This window comes from Terrapene carolina, unplaced genomic scaffold (assembly GCF_002925995.2).
Source record: "Terrapene carolina triunguis isolate 2854851 unplaced genomic scaffold, T_m_triunguis-2.0 Scaffold183, whole genome shotgun sequence".
Lineage (NCBI taxonomy): Eukaryota > Metazoa > Chordata > Testudines > Emydidae > Terrapene > Terrapene triunguis.
The window spans coordinates 4470845-4494040 of record NW_020664534.1 but is presented as its reverse complement, the minus strand read 5'-3'; the positions used below and the strand labels follow the sequence as shown (position 1 = coordinate 4494040).

The window sequence follows — 23196 nt, the reverse complement described above, 5'->3', positions numbered from 1 at the left end:
CACTAATTAGGTGCCTGGACCCTGGAGAAAATGCACATGTAAGGTGAGGTGGTGGCCTTGGGGGGATAGGGAGTAGGTGGAAGGGGGCAGTGGGGTGAGAAGAAGCGGTGGGGGGAATTTGGGATGTGCAGGGCTGTGGCGGCCAGAGAAAGAGGTGACTTTCCCCAGCTCCAGGGCTAAGGCTGCCGAGGAGAGATGGTCCTCCTTCCCAGCCTCAACTCTGTGGCAGGGGAGAGACCCCCCTCCTTCCTAGCCCCAGGTCGGGGGCTGCTGCGGCGGGGGAGAGAGGGAGAGACCCCCCCTCCGTCCCAGCCCCAGCTCGGGGGCTGCCACAGCGGGGGGAGAGGGCACATCCATCACATTAGAAAGGTAAGACTACTGATATTAAAATATGAGTTGTGTGCTTTTATGTGTAGAACAAAAAACGTTAATTATTATTAAGGTTTTTTTTATATAGTGCTTTTATCCAAAGTGCTTTACAATAGATAGATAACGGTACAAACAACATTTGGAAAGATCATTAAGTGGTCTGCCGAGACCCTCAGCAAATTTCAAGTGGTCTGCGAAAAAAAAAGTTTGAGAACCACTGCTCTAATGTGTTGTCAGCTACCAAGCAGAATATTCCTGATGCAGCTACTCATGGTAGGTGACAAGTTCTTGGCAACATCAACTATGATGTTGCATTTACTGGAAAAGCCACAGAGAAAAAACAAAACAAAACCCAGTGCCAGGGACATAAACTGAAATGAATAGGGTACAAGTATCAGAGGTTTATTCAATAACGGTACAGAAGACGAGTTAAAAGAAGCCCTTGACTTGTTTTCATTTTAAGTTTATAACACAGTGTTCTCCTTTTCTGCAAGCAATAATGTTCCACACTGGATAAAACACATTCATACTATACCAGGCAAAAAAAGTATAAAAGGTGAAAACTAACAGGCGCTGGCTGAGGTTGGGCCAAGACGGTGTGGTTTCCAGCTGAAGCCAAAATCGTGTCTGCTCTTACCTGGCCACCTGCAAAAATGATAGGTGCAGAGGCAGGTTTGGGACGGTAGGGAATGGTGGCACCTTTGGGTGGGGACTGAAAACAAAAACATATCAAGATGTGGAATTAAGTAGCTCACATAAAATCATGTTTTACTTTGTTCATCTCATACAGCAATTGCATGCCTCTGCCCCATTCACCAGCGTATTCTCCCAAGGGCAACAAAGAGTCCTGTGGCACCTTATAGACTAACAGACGTATTGGAGCATAAGCTTTCGTGGGTGAATACCCACGCATGCGTCTGATGAAGTGGGTATTCACCCACGAAAGCTTATGCTCCAATACGTCTGTTAGTCTATAAGGTGCCACAGGACTCTTTGTTGCTTTTTACAGATCCAGACTAACATGGCTACCCCTCTGATACTTGCTCCCAAGAGCCTGGATCCTGCTCCCACTGAATTCAGTGGCAAAATTCACACTCACTTCAGGGCTACGGTCCTTATTACATAGGCAAAAGGAAAATGCAGACAGGTTTGGTTTTGTTTCCACAATAATTTGGTAAAGATTCAAGGGGCCTGGGAATGAATTTAGCTTTTCATGAGATCTAAGGAAGTTAGGTGCCAATTTTGAAACTTGTCAATCTTTTGGGAGACTCTCCCCAGCGTTCTCTCTTTGCACAAACCTGTTAAAAGAGAACAATACATTCAGCTGTGTGCTGTCACACAGCCAAGTGTCCCAGTATAAAAGTGAAATAAGAATTTTCAGTCTGCGCTATAGTCACCACGCTCATTGAACTCCGGGGATAATTAAATGGGCCTGATCCTGCATTCCACCTAACTCGGAGTGAGAAGTGTAGGGGAAAGCCATGGCTAGTGTAGGCCTATTCTCACTGCCTTCAGTGGGAGCAAGATGGGTCCTCTGCAAGTAACAGAAGAAGAAAATTGTTCTGAGAGTCAGTAGATAAAAATGTGATCAGTAAATACTTGACCAAGCATGAATATTTCTTTATAGAGACTAAGACAGAGAAAATGGCCCTGGGAACAATCCTGTAAAACAGGCTTCAAATTATCTGCATAGTGCCTGGCACAAGGTGGTCCTGACCTCTAGGCACTACTGCAGTCAACCATCACCACCAACAACAATAAATAACATTTCTACATCCTAATTCTCTATTATTGGCGATTTGATTTTAATAAAGCAGTGACCATTGCCAAATTAAATACATTGAACAAATTAAACACATTTATTTTATGTATGCTTTAATGTTTGAAGAAGCAAAATGCAGTTACAGCATTGTCTTCTCTAAGGCTTCAAACTGGTGATTTGCTGTCTCTAGCTTATTATCTCTAAAATTAAACAAGTTCTGTTTTCTATACTTTCAGAACTGTTTATCTCAGAAAGAAAATGGCTCTACAGGCAGAAAATGACTCCCTGGCCCTCGTTTGTCTCTTCAAATAACTATGGGGGTAATTAATATAATTTAGACATCAGACTACTGCCTGCATCCACAAAGCAGGTAGTTAAATGACTACGTGCCAGTAATGGGAGATGCAAAATTGCTCCTGCAGTTATTTGCATCTGCAAAGCTCTGAGAACAAGATGGGAAGTGAAAGGACAGATTTAAGCCCTTTTCAAAATCACACCCTTTAAATATATTCTAAATTCTACACACAGAGAAATGGATTTTTTATTTTCCAACAGTTTATCAATTCTTCACAAAGTCAAGCCGAGCTCTCTGTGGCTAATAGACTGAAACTGGTTTTCAGTATTTTCTTTCTGTTTTGCTACATTTTTATGCACATCTGATGCCAACTGAAGCAAGAGCTCCTTATCTGCGAGACAAAGTTTGGTCCTTATAATAATAATAGTTTATAACATTGATATTTATTAGGTTGCATGCTCTTTTGATGTGGAGTGGTCGCTACTAACCAGACAAGAGTTATCAGACTGTATCATCAGAGACGCCACGCATCCCACTATATTTAGATTAAAGAATAACTGTAGGACGTCAGACATCACAGTGTGGTAATGGTTGACTAGATGTAGTGGAACATTTTTTTGACAGAACGTTTTTCCATTGGAAAACGCCGATCCAACAACATTGAAACGTTTTGGAGGAAATGTATTAATTTTGTCAACATTTTCAACAGTAAATTATTAAAATATTTCATTTTGGTGTGGTTGAAATACTTCGTTTAGACCTTATTGATGCATTTGGTTTCAAGAAGGCCAGAACATTTTGTTTTGATAAAGTTATATTATACTATATTAATAAAACAGATGAGAGTAATATAATATAATCAAAGCGACAAAGTAAAAATGAAACACGCTGACCTTACAAAAACAAAATGATGACCTTATTGAAAGGTTTCAACGATATCAAAACGAATATTTCAATAAGGTCAGCATGAAATGTTACAGGGTATTCTGTTTCATGAAAATTCCTGAGATTTCTACTTTTTATCCTGATTTGTGTTTTTCCACTAGCTGTTGACTTTTTAATGACAATCCGTGTTGAAGGCTTGTACTCATGGTCAGTACACCCTGCTCCAATGATGAGGCACTGTGCATTCTGAACACCAGGAGCATTGACAACTAGCCTTGAAATCGCTGCGAGCTGAGGGAGATCAGCATCTTACAGGATCAAGGCTTGAGAGAGGGTGGGGGGATTTGGAGGAAATTAATATAATTTCTGAACATTATCAGTATGAACCTCAATGTTTTTAAGTGCTCTCTTACCTCCAGCATGACCACACAGATTTGTTTTACACACTGAATAATGGCATCCGGAGTGCCTGATATAGTTACAGCACGTTCTGTTGAATTTGGCAACATATCCCCTGCTACTTGAACCTGGGCCCCTGTGGACTTAAGAAAAAAACAAACAAAACAAACATTAGTGTCATAAAAATACAGCTGCACATTAGAAGCCATTTTTTCACCAATAACAAATAATCTGATAAAGCACAGTGATCTCTAAAACGTGCCTGTTCTCTGCTAGCTTTATGCTGTATATATATAAAACTGCCGGGTGGAGATTTGTGTACGGAAGTCAAGTTTGCAAGCATTCTCAATGGTAGAAAGTGTAGTTATCAATGGTTGTTAAATGAATAAAGTGGGAAGTCTCCCAACTTCCTGAAACAGAGACTACTGCAGATACAATGGAAAAAATATGAAAACTAAGGACTTTCACAATCATTAAGAAAATCATTAAAAAAATAATTGCTGTTGTCTGAAGAGCTTCAGCTTCCCAAATGAATTCCAGTCATGGATTGGTGAGTCCTTAATGAATTGATGATTGAGATCATTTTACTGAATGAAATTTGGTGTTGCTTTATACTCTGGAATATCTCATAATGATGCTGAGCAATACAGGAGCACTTCTAAATTATTATTAGTGTTGATTAAACATATGCACATCATCAGCTTCTAGTTCACTAATGAACCTAACTATGTAATGAGCCAGTGTTTTTTTTTTTTTTTTTTTATTGTTAATATTATGTTTTATTAAAAAAAAAAAAAAAAAAGACCTGAGGCCAAAATCATCCCTGGTATAACCCAGCAAAAATCTTGTAAGCCTTTTTCAATTGATGGAAAAAACATAACAAAAACTGTTTCTATTGAATTAGTATTTTCATACATTATACACCCAATTTATTTCTGGTCCTGATTTGTGGATACAAATGTTTTTGCCTTGCATTGATTTTGTGTCAGTTAGTAAGGAGTTAATTTAGTTTGCTGTTGGCCATGCACAACACATCTTACTCTTTTTCCAGAGACTGATTAAATTACTGATTACATCTTCTGTTCACTAGCGCTGTTTAAACCCAGAATATCAATTATGGGTCCCTTTAATATGCTTTGGAATGTCATCATAATTTGATCAATCTTTCATGTCATTGTGCCTCTTTTTTTTTAAAATCAAGTCTTGAAAATACTGAGGCAGACAACATTTTGCTGCTGGCTACATGATTGAGCATAAAAGAACATCTATCATACTACTGCTGCTCAGTGTGTTGGGTGATGATGAGATTAGAATGCATCTCGAGAGGATGGATGATCCTTTTTCATTTGGGCAGGAATCACCATTTAAAACAAAGTTTTTAGAGCACCAGCAGGCCTAGTACGAAATACTCTGGGTCAAATACTGCTCTCAGTTACAAGTGTGCCATTCAATCACTCAACATGCTAATCTTTACAATTCTTTGGCTATAGTGGGACGGCATGTGTGAAACCGAGAGCAAAACTTTGCCATTGCCTTTAGGCTTACAGATAGGGAGAGGGAGTTAGTTCACACTAAGGAGTCCGATGGCACCTTAAAGACTAACAGATTTATTTGGGCATAAGCTTTCGTGGGTAAAAAGTGGGTTTTTTACCCACGAAAGCTTATGCCCAAATAAATCTGTTAGTCTTTAAGGTGCCATCGGACTCCTTGTTGTTTTTGTGGCTACAGACTAACATGGCTACCCCCTGATACTTAGTTCACACTGTTCTTTTGACCTAATACCTTACAATAGGGGGCCAAAAGCATTGAATTTCCCCAGAAATAAGAATCATCCCCAGAATCAACTGTGGTTGCACAATTTGGACAATAATCAAATTTGGTAACAAATGAAGGAATTCAGGGGAAGACTTGAGAGCCAAGGGATTCGGGCACCTAACTGCTCTTTCTACCTTTGACCACTTCCCTACTTACTGTTACACTAATCTAAATAAACATATTCAGAACTAGAGCTGGTCACAAATTTTCAATCAAAGACATTTCCCAACAATGTGATTTCATCAAAACCTTTTGTAAGAAAGTGATTGCAATGAATTTTTTTGACAGTAAAATGCAAAACAAAACAAAACATTTAATTTCAAATCAACATTTTGATCAAAAATGTCAAAAGTTTTTGCTTCAATATTTCCAAACTGATTTTTTTTTAACCTTTCCTTTTGTGAAAATATTGCATATTTCTACACTTTGTCCCCATTTCACGACAAAAACAAATGTAGAAACATTGGAATTTTCCATAGGATGAAAATTCCATTTTTCAAAAAGTTCTGTTTAAAAGTAGGTACAAAATACCCCTAGAGTGTATATGATTATTAATTGTTTATTTGACTGACTTGCAAATAATTCTGCAAAAGTTTTGTCAGCATAGCATACATTTTGATGATGTATTAGGCTTATAAAATTGGTAATTGATATAAAAATATCTTGGTATTTTGTGGCAAGAGGAAAATTGGTAATTGGCATTGTAAATTTAATATTAAAAACTAATCCAAATACTGTCTATCTGATAAGATTTAATCTAAAGGAAAACTCTAATGTATTTGTTATCTAGACCTGATTAGGTGATGTATTTCCTGTACATGAGTACTTAATGTTGCTGAGTAGTCATTATTATGTTGCTGTAGATTTAATCAATTGTTCAGGTGCTTAGTACTTTTTGTATGGGCATTTTTTATTGTGGCTGAAATCTATCTAAACAAACAAACAAACAAATATGAATGTGTACCCATTTGGCTTAGCTCTGCAGTCTGAATGTTAGGAAGTTAAGAAGCATTCTCCTCATGGATAGGTTGTAAGATGTAGTTATCAATAACATCTTTTGCTACAATTATTCATTTCTGAGCCTGCGCACTTAATGCCAGATCACTCCTTCTGCCACTAAAACCCAGAGGAGGGTTGGAGGCTGCAAGGGGGAACATATTTCCAAACTCTTCTTGCGGAGTTTCTCTTCACATAGTTCCATGCCCCCCAACTGCCTGCAGCTCCAAAAGCAAAGTCCAGGAAAGTTCTCAAAACAAAAGCAAAACAACAATAAAATCCACAGACCCTCTGTCACAGGGATGCTTCAGAGAGGTTACGACGTCAGTGGATTTTGGGGCGGAGTGGATGTCCTCAGAAATAGCTTGGATTAAAAAATTTTATACGAGTTTCTCAGGATCAGTATATGTGAAATTAGGCCACCTGTGAAGCCATAATATTGGAGGTAGGAGGGGGAGTAAAGGGAGTATGGAATATAGTTAGAAAACCAATTTGACAAATCAAGGTAAGTCAAATATTATGTCTACTAACTTGGACAGTGTCCCTTTAAACTACTTGGCTTTTTCTGGCTTCAGAGGCTGTAATTGAAACACTCAGATTAGACAAGGATTAGCAATACTTCAGACCTAGATTATTTGCGGTACTTATGGATTTTTTTAAAAGTTGAAGAAACAATTCTGTGTTAAACTGTTCCTTTGCTATGTGGCATCTTGTTTTTTCCTCTTCTCAAACGTGTATCCGAATTCCAGCTGTGCACTAAAGATGTTGAAGGTTGGAGTTACTTTTTGAAGGGTTGTGACATGGAAAGACAAATGTCTTCTAAAACTGGTTATGCCACTGTAGATCCTCCACTTTCATGAGTCTATAGATGTCTTCGACACCTTTTACAGCTGGTTTAGCTAAGCATTCCATTCATGAAATATTTACATGAATGCAATGAACCAACTACGATGGCAGGACTCTGTTAGTCATACTCTTTAAATGGACATATTAGGACATTTAGCTACATAAAGTTACCTAGCATCCCCCTGTTTGAATCCTAGAACCTACCTCCCTGATTTCTTTGATTTTGGAGCCGCCTTTTCCTATAAGGGATCCACACTGACTTGCAGGGACTACAAGTCGCAATGTCACAGGTGGTTTGCTTGTCACTGTGCTGTTTGTCATTGAAGCATTTATGTCCTGTAATAACAATGTCAATAAGAATTAGTTGAGGATTTGTCATTCCTCTTAACACTTAAGAGGATCAAAGTAAATACTCAAGCTGTTCTCGGAGAATTGGTAAGCTGGAAGCGAATCGTGTTTTTGTAGCACATAAAGCAGCCAGCTCTGCTGGTGGCACCCCAGAAGCATGAACTGCATGATGACATCATAGCAATGGAACTGTTGATACCAAGTGCTGAAATATGCAGGCACAAAGACAGTCCCTGATCAGCTAACAATCACATTATATTTGTTAGCACTTTTAATACAAAGGAAACAACGGAGAAACAATAAATAACATTAGTCAACAGAAATGGGAAACCAAGAACTATTATTTTGATAAATATTTTGAAGCTTCCCAGATTTAACTTTGCTGCAGATCTCAAAGATTTTTCAACCCTGCTTAACTTTTCCTAAACTCTTTTGTGTGATAGATATGTAATCCAAATATGCAGATATGGCTGTGGGAATCGCATACGCAGCAGCAACCGCCTGTTCATCTCATCTCATCTGATCTAATCAATGAGATTCTACTGTACCCTTCAGTGAGCATTTTAGAGTTCTGCCAGTTGCTAGCCTCAGATTTGTGTTAAATGTGCTTTGCTTATTCAAATTCTCCTTTGCAAGCACAAAACAGAACCCCCTAATGCAATATTTTTATTACAAATGAAATTATAATGCTTATCTTCCCACTATAGAATGTGTTACGGCTGAGAGCATTCCAGAATCCTAGATGTCGTTGGAAATAAAAAGCCACAAACACTACTGTGCAATTCTATAGCATCTTTCATAAAAGCATTGCAACATACTTTTATCAACATTAGCTAATTAAGGCACACCAGCCCTTTGACATAGGTAAGGTAACTTGGCCCATCTCTGAGATGGAGTGCAGCAGCTGTTTAATAGCACACAGGAGCTTAGGACCTAGAGGGAAGGAAAATATTGTAACTAATGGAGGGAGAATTTAGGTTGGCAGAGTTACTGTAATTACCCAAAATATAATTTGTCCAGAACTATCAGGATTGTCACTTCTAACCCTGTGAAAAGTGCCATGAGATCTTTAATGACCATGAGTGATCAGGACCTTGGTTCCACCTTTCATGCAAAAGAGAGGACCTCAAGGAGTACAGTGCTGCCTGATGCTATGTTGGTGCATTAGTGCAGTAATGAAAAGTGCTATCCTAATGACCAGGAGCACTTTGGTATTTCTTACATTAGAGGTTTTCCATCTAAGTGTTGGCCCAGTCTGACCCTGTTTCGCTTAAAAAAAGTTGACAGAATCTCAGCACAATGAGGCTTGGCTGCCTGCTGCAGGTTAGTTCTTATGCGATTCCCTTCGTCGACACTGCATCATGTCATATTTACTGTCAGCAAGAGGTTACAATCCAAAACAAAGCAATACAGGTTACAGCAAGTTTTGGCATGCATGCATCTGAAATATATACAGTGTGTATGTAGGTATATGTATTCTATATATTATTTTGTATGTATACATATTATTTTTTATGTGTATGTATCTAATCTATCTATCTATCTATGAATATAAATTTGTATTACCACAGTGTCTAGGAGCCTAGTCATGGACCAGGACCCCACCGTGTTAGGTGCTGTACAAATGCATGCCATGGCTAGGTTTTTAGAAGTGGGATGCCATCAAACTTTGCCAAGTTGCTGTTAGCTGGTGATATGCCACAGATATATAACATGCCTTTCACTTCAAAGACAGGCAAGCCCTATGTCACAAAAGGTTGCCAAACTCTCTCACATTTTGAATAAGCAATTTCTACCATTTGATCTGGTAATAATAATATTCAGCACCTTCAAACTTTATAAACAATTAATTTAAGGCCATAGCACCCCCTCTGTGTATTAACATCACCATTTTTAAAAAAAGGAAAAGTTGCAAAGAGACGATCATAGAGATGCCCAAAGCCACAAGGATGTCAGCAAAGGGCCAGAACTCAGGAACCACTGGCTCCGGGTTAGAGCAGGTCAGAAAATTTCCAACAGAACCCTTTTTTCCATTGGAAAATGCCAATTTGTTGACAGTCCGCAGGCATATGTCAATTTCAACAATATTCCAGTGGATGTCAGCAGGGTCGGCTCTAACTATTTGCCGCCCCAAGCAAAAAAAAAAGAGTGCCGCCCCGCCCCACCACCCCCCCCCAGCCCTGCGCCCCCCCGCCGAAACCCCCCCCGAGCGCTGCGTTGCGCTGCCAAAATACCCCCCCGAGTGCCGCGCCGCCAAAACACGCCCCCCCGGAGCGCTGCACCGCGCCGCCGAAACACCCCCCCGAGCGCCGCGCCGCCGAACCGCCCCCCCCCCCCCCCCGAGCGCCACGCAACGCCTCTGAACCAAAAACAACCTGCCGCCCGGCTGAAACAAAAACAACAACAAAAAAACCTTCAAGCGCCGCCCCGCCGAACCAAAAAACAAACAAACAAACAAAAAAACCCTGAGCGCCCCCCGCCACCCTAAGATTGGCTGCCCCTTACAAGGGGCCGCCCCAAACACATGCTTGGTCAGCTGGTGCCTGGAGCCGGCCCTGGATGTCAGGCAGGGTTCTGATGGTTCAGGCAGGTTTCAAAATTTTCCTGGTTTCCTGCCATATTATCTGCCTGGCTCACTGGCAGCCAGTCTGGCTATATAAACAACAACATACCATGTCTTCCCAAGATTTAATATTTTCTTGCATGCTGGGAAAAAAACCATGGAAGACTATGTGTGGAAATCCTCTCACTCCTGGTGCCTGGACCTGCAGCAGCACCTGGCAGCCAGGAGCAACAAGCACAAGGAAATTCCTAAGCACGCCTTGCAGCCCAGGACTGGAACATGAGCAATCACTCTGTGTGGATAAAGCATGCTCAGTGCAGATGGAATCGTCACCAAATTTAGTTGCCAAACTTAGATGAAACTTTCCTCAGAAAAATGAGTCTTAGGCAGACACCCAGCTGGAAAATTTCAGTCTACATTGTTTAAGTTTGGCAGAGTTATAAGCAACTGAAAACAAGATGTTATAATGGAAAGTGTCAGACAACATTAACTATAGGTGATGCTATCTGTGCCGCCAATAAATTCCTTATATACCGTACTTTATTTTCTCAATTGTCTTGGGTATATAAAGTACAAATTGACAAGGTCAGATTTTAAAGTAACCACATTTTGTATTCACAGTTCTAACCCTTCATTCCACTTTTTCTTTTTTAAACACTGATCCTTATTTTGATCTTTTTCCCCCCCAAGACCATGGTCCTACAAACACACCTGTGCTTAATTTATGCACACGAGCAGCACTGTTGGCCAAGAGGGCTGCTCCCATGAATAAAATTAAGTATTCGTGTAAGCGCTTGCAGAATCAGGGCCTAAGTTTTAAGTACTTTACTTCATAACTTTGCATTATTATGGTGAACTTTGGAAGCTATTCTTTGTGTAGCAATACATTTTGTTCTAAGCATTCTTAGAGAGTCACCACTTAATTTACATGTAGCCATAAAAAGAAAATTTCTAATGTTAAATTATAATGCCATATTCATGAGTGGTTTAGAACTGATTAGTTCTATAACAACTTCATTAAAGAAATGATGGCAAATGAGTGCTTGGCTTCTATTCTGTTCTATACAGTAATGTAGACCTGTGATTGCTTTATTCTGCAGGGAATAAAATATTTTCTTAGCATATGGAAAAAAATTCAGCCAAGATTTAGCGATATGTTGCTATGTTAATAGACAATATCAGGCAGCTACATGCAATGTTTTCATTCTGTTTAGGTTTTGGAAAGTGACTTTTAAAACAAGACAGCCGTGATAAAATGTTCCTGTTGATGTAACAAGAAAATGTGCGCATCCCTGTCTTTCCTACACAGCTAACTTTCATTAGGAGCTAAGCGGGGCTTTGCCAACAGACTTGTATATGAGGCAGTACATAGCTGTGCTGGGCCAGGAGCAGCCTTGGAAGCTGATTGTGACCGTGATGCCTGGCACACGGACGGACAGAGCCAGCTTCCTGGCTGCCTACTCCCAGCTCATGTTTGGGGTGTGTGTGGGGGGGCAAAGGGAGGAAATGGGGGGAACTGTAGCGCCTCTGCTGAGGAGGCCTCCTACCTGTACAGAATCTGGCCCAAAAGAGCTGTGGAAGTGTGGAGAACCCCCCTCCCCCATCTAACTGAAGTTTTAGTGTTATAGTATTATAGTATTTGAGGATACCACATTCTGTAATATATTTACCTTCACAATGCCCCTGGGAGGTCAGGAAGTGCTATCATCCCCATTTTACAGATGGGGAACTAAGGCACAGACACACTACGTGACTTGTCCCAATTCTACAGGAAGTCTATGGCAGAACAGGGAATTGTACCTGGATCCATAGGCGCCGATTCCGTGGGTGCTCTGGGGCTGGAGCACCCACGGAAAAAAAATAGTGGGTGCTCAGCACCTCAGACCCACTGATCAGCTCTTCCCCCTCCCTCCCAGCGCCTCCCACCCACCACGATCAGCTGTTCAGGAGGCACTGGAAGGGTGGGGGAGGAGCGGGGGCAGGGCACACTTGAGGGACGGGCTGGAATGGGCTGGGAAGAAGCGGAGTGGGTGCTTGGGGGAAGCGGTTTAGAGGGGGTGGGGCCTGAGGCGGAGCAGGGGTCAAGCACCCCTCGCAAATCACAAAGTTGGCACCTCTACCTCGATCTCCTAAATACCAGGATAGCTGCCTAACCACTGAAGCATCCCTCCCATCAGTAGCCAACAAAGTGTCTGAGAGTAAGGGCTTGTGTATATAGGAAACTACTGCATGGCAAGCCGGGATATGAATCTACAGCACCAGCTTGCTGTGCAGTACCGTCGCACAGGGACACTGCCACAGCACACTGAAAGTCTCAGAGCGTGGCTTGGCATATTGCACGCTAAGCTGCACTCCAAGTCATGCGGTGCCCATGTGGAACATTACTGCATGGCAAGCTGCTGCGTGGTAGATTCACACCCTGGCTAGCTGTGCAGTAAATCTGCCATATGTAGAACCATTCTAGCTCAGTGCTCAGCAAACAGCCATGAGACTATTGGGCAGATCCTCAGCTGGTTTATGACAATTTAGGCCAGGGGTAGGCAACCTATGGCACGCGTGCCGAAGGCGGCACGTGAGCTGATTTTCAGTGGCACTCACACTGCCCGGGTCCTGGCCACTGGTCCAGGGGGCTCTGCATTTTAATTTAATTTTAAATGAAGCTTCTTAAACATTTTAAAAACCTTATTTACTTTACATACAACAATAGTTTAATTATATATTATAGACTTATAGAAAGAGACCTTCTAAAAACGTTAAAATGCATTACTGGCACACGAAACCTTAAATCAGAGTGAATAAATGAAGACTCGGCACACCACTTCTGGAAGGTTGCCGACCCCTGATTTAGGCTAACTAAGGATCTGCCTCTGAGTGTAGTATCAGTTTCATATTTGATATGAAAGCTGATCAGATAATTATCTGATTAACTCTTCCAACAGTTTTTTCCCCAATTTTTACCCATCTAATGCAGCTGGGCAAGTATTTTGTGAATATTTGCAAATAAATATGGATTTTCCAACATTTTTCAAACACATTTTGGGAATATTTCTCTGCATTATTCACTGAGCTCTACCTGCTAATTACTGTATTGGGAGATAATCTCATGCGTTTGCAAGGGGATACAGATTTGGTGATCTAAGATGTCTTTGCCAGCTGCAACTTCTATGACCGATGTTGATTTTTGCCATTTTTCATAGGCCTGGTTTTCCTCTAGATAAAAGTGCCTATTTTAATCATCAGTGTGATCCAAACTTGGCTTGTTTAGCAAGCATATGAATTCATTAGCAACCTGCTAGAAAATAACATGCCTGTCGCCCTGAGAGATTGTTAAAGCTTATTGGTAAAAGGCAGGAAACAATACCAGTGCAGAAAAGTCTCTTTTAGGCCTGGCTTCCTTATACTAGGCTGTATGTTTTGATTATTTGCTGGTATTAGAAAGGCTGGGTTGTTTGAGGGCTCTCATGTCCTCCTAGGATGTGTTTCTCCCCAATTAGATACCTGTAGTGTTGAAATGAAGATTTCACATAACTTTATCTTGAAAGCAAAAAAACAGCATTGAGCTGATATTCACTTGAGCACCAAGAGCATTTTGTTCAACCCCCAGTGCACCTCACTGTGTCAGACGCAATCCACAGAACTTAGTGATGGACGGATAGTACAAAGAGAAAGAAATGTTATAATAGTTTATTCTGCCCCAAAGCATCCGTGAGTGAGGCTATGGGCATTAAGGAAAAGGACTGCCTAGATCCAGAGGGTAACAACTTATGAATGATTTTAGCCAACTTGATAAAGGATGGATTCAGATTTAGAACAAGCTACTGCAACCTCAAAACCATAGAAGGGTGAACAGTTATTAGCTCTTACCAGGAAATGTCTTATGCTAATTTTCTATAGGTTTGGTTTGGGATGATCATTCATCCAGGTGATCATCACAGTCAGGATGAGATTTTTGGCTAACCCAAATCCTGTACAACCCTGCTGAAGATAATGGAGTTGTTCTTTGTGGCAAGGACCATGTTGCTGTTGTTATGGATTTGTACGGTGCCTAGCACAGGAGAGTCCTGGTCCATTATTGTGGCTCCTACGTGCTACTAGAGTAAAAATAACAGAGATAAAAGGTGGTTCACCTCCTCCCCAAAGGTGTTAGCAAACACATTTTAACTCTACTATATACAGGACAAATTGTATTTTAATGTGGGTTAGCTGGCTAAAGAGAATGCTAGGGAGGAGCTCTGGCTACAAACACAAAGAACTAACATGGTTGTAACAATGTCAAACCTACTACACTATGTGTTAAGGGGCATGTGACATCACATGAGCTAAATCAAGTTAGCTAGCACAATTTTTTTTTTTTAAAAGTACCTCAGTTGAAAAAGGAAGACCTCAGTGAGTCAGCAGTTTCTACTGATTTGATGCTGATGAACTGAGAACAGGAAGTGCTTAGAGTATTCTGAGCAGAACTGAATATCACCTTCTACACCTTTTAAAGCTATTTCCTTTATGTTGAGAGGTCACATGAGAACATGTGGCCATCTTCTGACATCATAAACTGAAGAAAAACAAACCAAAGCAGCTACTGGTGGTATGCCTATCTCCCCGCCCCCTATACACATACCCCTTCTCCAGGTTGGGGGAGGGGAGCCATTGGACAGGGGAGGGTTTCTTCTCACCTCTCCTTCCAAGGTCAGGGTATGCAACAGCAAAGAATAGATGGGTGACCGAATAGCAATTAAACAAAAATGCTACTAAAAATGTTAAGCTATGCTAGCTGAATATTCATGCTATTGGTGAAATGAATGACTCAATTTGCTCACTCTCCGCCAAATGACACTGGGATTACTGTACCATCCTCAACCAGGGCCGGATCCTGGCCCTGCCACTGAATTCTTTAACTATGTGGAATCACCAGCGTGCACACACCTGTGCATATCCTGTTCGGCCCCCTTCCCAAAACGCCACTCTGCAGCAGCTCAGAGGGCTGTGAGGATGACCCATTGGGACACGGACTGGATGTTTACTTAATATTTGCACAACACCTAGTGCAATAGAGACACGATACCTAGTTGGGGCTTCCAGAAATACGTCAATTATTATTATAAACTTTGAAGCAGCAAACATTTAACAAGGTCAACTCTCATTTCTCTCGCTTCTCTCCCACTATACATGAAGTACAATTTTAGCCTGAAAAAGGGTCTTCGCACAAACTCAGACCCAGCATTCCTTAGGGTGCTTTAGAGTTCTGCCAGCTTTTCCTCTAAACAGGATTTATGCTCTGAGAGCCAATTGATAAAGAGTTTTCTTTGGCGAGCATTTTATACCTTCCCGTACAGCCACGCTTCTGGGTTGTTACACCGTAGTTATGCTGTTAGCATAACTGAAAGGGAGAATAAAAGTATTTTATAGAGAAATGCAAGAAAACAATATTCTGATTTATGTTTTAAAAAAATGGCTGAAGAAATGTAAAACAGAAAGGCGTGATATGTATCAAAACAGCAGCACATGATATTTCTATAGCTCATTTGCAATTTGTGAGACACAGTACTTTGTTACGCCTCCAAGAGTTATAGTTCTCTGATTGCCCATTTTTATCCATGGGGAACTTTCAAAATAATTATAATAAACAGAACTGGTCGCATGATGCAGACGTCATCCAAGCCCGGCTTTTAAATCTAAACGTGGCAAATTACATTTGAAGCAAATGTGGGTACTTTATAACATATAATGCACAGCTACTGTAGCCGCAATGAATGTAAATGACCTTTTTGACTAAGAACTGCCACATTAAGATACAAACCTATCACCTAAAATACAAGAGAGTCAATAAATAAAATATCTCAAATGCTGAAACCCAAACTTTCTTGCCCTTTGTTAGGTACAGCGCATTTAACGATGTCTTAGTTATTAGGCCTGACTCTGTATGGTGTTCAATGCCTTTGAGGGATGTTTCCACTGATTTCAGTGGGGACTGAGAGTGACTAGCTCCTTGTAGGTATCCCTCGGCACTTTCTAGGATAGGGCCTTTATGGAGCCCTTTCCTCATAAAAGATACCAAAGTGTTTCATAATTCTCTTGGAATATGGCAACTATTTAATAGCATGCAGGAGCTGTACCCAACAGTTTAGGGGAGGAAGTGAAGAAAGCAACCATATATATTGAAACTGACTGGGGAACTTAGGCAGAATGTAATTGTCCGGGTTGAAGTTTAGCAAAAATGCCTCCTTGCTTTCGAGAAAAGTGCTACAAGAATATTATTCACCACATGTGACAAGGCCTCAGTTTTACATCTCATCTGAAAGACGGCACTTTCTAACACCATGGTGGGATACTGAGATAGTCATACTGATGCAGAGAGAAGAGCACCCTTACTGTATTAGTACCAGCCACCACTTTCTACAGCCCCCTGGGGTCTTTCATGGAGGTTTCCCACCACAATACTGGGCATGTCTAATTCTACTTGGCCTGTGAAAGCTGATGTCCTCCAGCTGTGTATGTACATGTCTGCATACGTTTAACAGTAGAGGGTTATCTTTTGTCTTATTTATTTTCAGTGTATTTATTGTATTTTAAAATCTGAAGTCTAAATACGGTAATTGGCAATGATATATTTTGCTTTTAATAATTTTTAAAAAATCTTCCAGTTGAATGAAATCTATACTCTTTTTGATATAAAAAATTTACATCACTATCAAGCTGATTCACACAGAAACCGAGTTATAAGTTATGCAATTATTCTTTTCAAATCAAAGCCACAATGGGACCAGAAATTTCCAAGACACTTTTTCCACCATTAGAGCACATTACTGGAAGCAATTGCTTTTCCCTAAAGTCTATGAAAAGCAAAAGAAATGATCAAACAGCTTGTAAATTGACCCATTATTTCTCTTCCAGTATTACTGCCAAAAGCATTTATAAAAACATAACCACTTTCATTGCCATTAAATAGAGCATTAAACAAATTATATTTAGCGTTAAAGCAAACATGAGAAAATTCAGACAATATTTGTATTGCAACTGGAAGAGAGAAAAATGTATTTTATTTGCTTACCTCTTCAAATTTTAATGCAATCATAGAAAAAGCCTTAAAAATCGCATCTGTTGGGCCTGTTATTGTCACAATTCTTTCTGGACAGGAACCTTCTGAAATATTGATTCGAGCACCACTCTGTCAACAAGAACAAATATTTTTAAAGTACATTTTCTTTTGGGATGCAAAATAGGGAGGATTCTCTAGCTAGGTACTTATATGGCTTTCTTCACCCTAGTAGGTGAGCAGCACCTAAGTAATTAAAAGTAACAACTGCAAAATAAATTTTCTCACTCTCCCTTTCCTACGTACAGGAGTAAACTTGAACAGGACTAAAAACAGAATTCTGGGCATGAGAAATTTTTATTTAGCAAGCATCAACTAAATATATATATATATAATTTCATCTCTGGACTGGATCCGAACTATTCACTTGAAAATGGTCTGTCTAGTTGGGGCTCCAGTTTTCTGAACAAACAGGGTAACTAGCACTATGGGCCATATTTGATAGGTCTTTAATTTATATCCTAGACTAAATTATTCTAATGAGTGCTTTGTACAAACTCATACAAAATAGGTAAGCTAATGTGTACTGACCACACTTACTAAAGAATCATCCAGCAGTAACTGTAAGATATCAGTGCAGTAACACAGTCATGTCTCTTTAAGGGGAAGAGCCAGCAAGAAGGAAATAGGAAACCAGACATCTGGGAGTCAGAAAACCTGATTCTCATTTACACCATGGCCCCTTTATATTACTCTGGTGGGACAGACGCCCTTTACAGTGGGGATAAATGTATTACACAGACTCCTTAATGTAATAAGAATCAGACCCAGATGGTTCAGGAAAGACCAAGACCGTGTAGTTTCTTTTTATTCCTGTACTTACTGCTGTTGAATGGGTTTTGTGTATCTTGCCTCTCTACATGATAGCAACCAAATATAACAAGAAGCCGCACTAATGGCAAAATCCTCCTGTTGCTGAATCTCCTGACGGGTATGCTGAATGTCTGCAAAGAGGCAAGGGCAGCAGATACTTAATCTACTTTTGTCTGACAGGTGGACTGGAGAGTTGTGAATCTGCCTTGGGGTGGGGAAGGGTGGGGGGATTTCCAGATACGCACTAATAGGGTTACCATATTTCAACAATCAAAAAAGAGGACACGGGGTGCCGCCCTAGCCCCGCCCCCTCCCACTTCCCGCCCCCATCAGAATCCCCCTACCCCCTACCTGTCCCCTGACTGCCCTCTCCTGAGACCCCCCCCACCCTAACTGCCCCCAGGACCCCACCCCCTATCTAAGTCTCCCTGCTCCCTGTCCCTTGCCTGCCCCAACCAGTCTCTACACCCCCTTCTCCTGACAGCCCCCCCAGAACCCCCGACCAATCTAACCCCCCGTTCCCTGTCCCTTGCCTGCCCCTCCCCCCCCGCCTACCAGGCCGAGGGAGAGCTGCGAGCTCCACGTGCAGCCAAACACTGTGGCGCTGCTCTGCGGGGGAGGGGGAGGGACTCTGGCTGCTAGAGGCCCCAGTGGCTGCGAGCGGCTTTCAATCAGGCCCAGCCGTCCAATCAGCCGCACCGCACTCTGCATGAGGGGAAGGGGGAAATCCTGGACGGATGGTAACCCTACGCACTAATCATACATCAGTATTTAGTCAATGGCGAGGCCTAGTTTTAAGCTGGTTCAAAGTGTCTGGCTTCAGTTACCAAACTTTAAACAGGCTTCTTAGGGCTGAATCCTGCAATGAGCTCCTCTGCTTCAGTGGGGCTCTGTGTGGGCACAGGAGTCTGCCCATGCAGAGCTGCTCAGAGGATCAGGGCGTTCAGGGGTTACTCATCCTGACAATACTTAGAATATACGCCTAACGTTAATGGAAGTACTTTTTATGCGAGCAAGGTCGCAACGGTTTATGTGAAAGACTGTCCCACAATGCATCACTGTATCCAATGTTTTCCGAAAATCTCACATGGCAAAAGATCATTTAACTCTTGTTAGGCTTTCAGTCAAGTCGAAATGATTGAATCTGAGAGGTTACACTCTAGAGGAAAGCAGTAGGGATGCCAGTATTTTGTGGCAGCCTTATCCATGAAGTGAAAGGAATTTCACTGGACTGTAGTTTTCCGGAGACATATCAATTAGGCTGTGCCAGGCCCCTGGTAGCTTAGAGAATGACACAGACAGGCCAAGTGGTGTGCCACTTCCCAAAAGATGGTGTGTTACTTGCTATCATCACATCTGCCAGAAAAGTCTAGATGAAAATAATTGTGTTCTTTTTCTTTAAAGGAAAGTGCAAAAGAAAGTGCTCAGTTACAGGAATTATATGTAATTTCCTTTTTACTATTTATACAACGTTCACTTCAGAGTTTGAGGACTAAGATGATATGTCTCCATATCATGTTTATCCAGACAATCTTTGCCCTTATTCTTTTTTAAATCAACCTCTTAATACCAACAATTACAGGGTATGCTTCTAGTGTCCTCAGGAGCATAAGGAGGAAAATTTCCATTTATTGTGAAAAAATGAGACAAATTATTTTTTTTACACCAACAGGTTGGATTGCAGGGACCAGGGAATAAGTTTTCAGAAAAAGAGTTATGGGGGGAGGGAGGGAAGGGAAGGGAGATGGGGCTTCTCTTATGTAGATTCAACATGCACACACAAAATCTGTGCCCACAGTTTTGCACTCACTTGTGGGCACAAATCTGAGTGGGTGGAGCTCTAAGTGCCTGTTGGTGGGAACAATAAGATTAGCACCAGCAATTCATTTTGATTAATTGATTATTGTTTGTTTAATGAATATCGGGCATCTGGAGCATCAGAAACACACCACTTACTTCTTTCATAAATCTAAATAAATACCTGTATTTAATGAGTCAACACATGGGTGAAAGTTGTGTCTGCAACAAGAGAGCTCTGACATCAGTCTGGCTGAAAAGAAACTCTTCAGTGCATGTATTTAAAGGGCATATCAGAATATTCTTCTATACCGCATGTTTTAAAATTTCCTTATGGGAGACTTTCTACAAGGGCCTAGCAACATAGCAACCGGCAGAATATGCACTGCAGAAATCCCTAAAACTAAACTGAACATTTCTGGGTACATTCTCTGTATAACTGTATTTTTTACCTTCAAAAAGGTAGATTGCCTCATCCTTTTAACAGACATTGGAACCCTGCAGGGAGCTGCAGGTTAGTTTCTGCTGACTCCCTGGGACAGATGTGACTTTTTAGACTCCATCCTGAATATAAAAAAGGTGGGGTAGCCCTCTGAGGACAGGTAGCTAGAGTCCTAGAATTTAAGGCCAGAAGGGACCACCAGATCATCTAATCCAGGGGTTCTCAAACTGGGGGTCAGGACCCCTCAGGGGGTCACGAGGTTATTACATGGGGGGTCACGAGCTGTCAACCTCCACCCCAAACCCTGCTTGCCTCCAGAATTTACAATGATGTTAAATATATTAAAAAGTGTGTTTAATTTGTTAGGGGGGGGTCACGCTCAGAGGCTTGCTGTGTGAAAGGGGTCGCCAGTAAAAAAGTTTGCGACCCAGTGATCTAATCTGACCTCCTGTATATCACGGACCACCAACACCACCCAGCACCTGCACATTAAAACCAACAACTGAAATTAGACTAATGTGTTACAGCCTTCAGGAGACTAAGCTGTTATGTGCCACAGGCAGAAAACAGGAGGGATCAACGTGCACTAATACCCAAGGCCCCTGCAATGGCAGAGAACTGACTGAGATATACCCAGATAATCCTGGCACAGAATCTGACTCCAAATTGCAGAGGAAGGCAACTCCCCTCCCCCAGGTCACTGCCAATCTGACCTAGGCAAAATTCCTTCCCAACCCTGCATATGGGATCAGATAGACCCTGAACGTGTGAGCAAGAGCCAGCCAGCCGAGCACCTGAGAGAGAGAACGCTCAGAGCTTCAGCCCACACAGTGCAGTGTCCCAACTCCAGCTGTGGCCATCTTTGATGCCACAAACAAAACAAAACAACAACAAAGAAAAAACCACCATGAAAACAAACAAAACCCAACAGCAAGAATACATGGCAGTGGTGGGGGGAACCCTTCCTGACCCCTGCAAATGACTGGCTGAAGCCTTGAAGCAGGAGATTTAGGGCCTGGGACAGACCAGCTGATGGGAAAGTAAACCTATGAGCAGCCAAGCCTAGGAGTTGATTTTGAGTGAGATTTATGCGATTTCAGCTTTGAATTAATCTTTTTGTTTATAAATCCAAACTCCAGGAATGGGGGAAAGGTGCCTTTTTTGCATCTTTACAAACGTATGATGTCTCCAGTTTGCAGGTTTATCTTCATGTCACCAAGTGTTGACAAAGGGAGTGGTTAGAGGTGAGCCTGTACCATATGACCACTCCAGTTCTGAGAGAGATCCAGACTTTTGGGCTGGCCCTCACCCTCCATAATGTGCCAATCCAAATCCCTGAATTCAACACCCACCCCTAATCCTAAACTTTGGAAAATTTAGCTCTGGAGCCAAACTCCTCAATCTGGGCCCAGACCCAGGAGTTATGAATGTGAGTCAATGGGAGAATAGACCCCTAAGAGTTTCTGTGACACTTAGGCCTGGTCTACACTTGGGGGTGGAGGGGATCGATCTAAGTTATGCAACTTCAGCTACGTGAATAATGTAGCTGAAGTCAACGTACTTAGATCGATTTACCGTGGTGTCTTCACTGCGGTGAGTCGACTGCTGCTGCTCCCCCGTCGACTCCGCCTGCGCCTCTCGCGGCGGTGGAGTACAGGAGTCGACGGGAGAGCGCTCGGGGATCGATTTATCGCATCTAGACTAGACGCGATAAATCGACCCCCGCTGGATTGATTGCTGCTTGCCGATTAGGCGGGTAGTATAGACATATCCTCAGAACCCTACTGACTAAATAAGCTCTGAGACAATAGGGCTACAGGCACAGTGCTATAGAAATTATCCACTTTTCGTTTCCTTTAAAGGAGACAAAAAACCTGAGACAGCTTTATGGGAAGCTTATATTAAGAAAAACTGTTTAATTTTGGCCTGTACATTTATGTATTAAAACACCACCACATATAACAATAAATAGTTAGTATTAATCTTTCCAGCCACTTGGTGGCACTGTTATTCCATACACCTCTAACTATACTCTGACACAGAAAGAAATAAAGACATCAAAGTTTATCTCTTACCTCCTCCCTCATCTTCTTAACTGTCTCCCCTTTCTGTTAAATAAATGGGGAAAAATTAGTCCCTATTGCAGTGGTCAATTGATACAGAATATTGAGACATGAATTTAAAAAAAAATTCTTAAAGTAAATTACTGACCTTTCCAATAATGCTCCCAACCTCCTGGAACAGGGAAAAAAACAACACAGTAAGTGAATATTTATGAGTACAAAAAGAAGAAATGTTAATTAAACAATATTTCACTATAAAGTTCATTCTGAAAACACAGGTGGGCAGGACAGACCAGCCACATTTCACTAGCTACATTTTTAGTCCATACAAATACTATAAGAAGGAATGGACTAAGAGCTCCTATTGCAATATATATACATGACACACAGGAGTTTACTGCTGTCATGGGGAAAGCCCCACTGCCTCGAAAGTAGCCCCGAGCTAATGTAGCATTCTGTCACTGTAAATACCGAGATCTTATTTTGGGAAATAAGAGATTCAGAATTGATTGAGCTGAACAATCTTCTGGAAAAATTGGGAAGATACAGCCTTCATGTTCAATGGTGATCTCTTTGAAGGCAAGTATCAAAGGGGTAGCCGTGTTAGTCTGGATCTGTAAAAGCAGCAAAGAGTCCTGTGGCACCTTATAGACTAACAGACGTATTGGAGCATGAGCTTTCGTGGGTGAATACCCACTTCTTCGCATGCATGT

At 41.5% G+C, this 23196-nt stretch overlaps 1 protein-coding gene across 7 annotated transcripts in view; it reads right to left on the bottom strand.

Moving 5' to 3' along the window:
* The window catches only part of LOC112107002 (poly(rC)-binding protein 3-like), a 457963-nt gene that overhangs the window by 44246 nt on the left and 390521 nt on the right, over nucleotides 1-23196 (bottom strand). For all 7 annotated transcript variants that reach the window (XM_026654134.1, XM_024200517.2, XM_024200513.3 and 4 more), the window contains 6 exons: nucleotides 22632-22655; nucleotides 22496-22528; nucleotides 17324-17440; nucleotides 7572-7703; nucleotides 3725-3853; nucleotides 938-1081 (listed from right to left, as the gene is read on the bottom strand). In XM_026654134.1, coding sequence (XP_026509919.1) covers nucleotides 938-1081; nucleotides 3725-3853; nucleotides 7572-7703; nucleotides 17324-17440; nucleotides 22496-22528; nucleotides 22632-22655 — 579 coding nt within the window. The remainder of the gene's footprint in view (nucleotides 1-937; nucleotides 1082-3724; nucleotides 3854-7571; nucleotides 7704-17323; nucleotides 17441-22495; nucleotides 22529-22631; nucleotides 22656-23196) is intronic.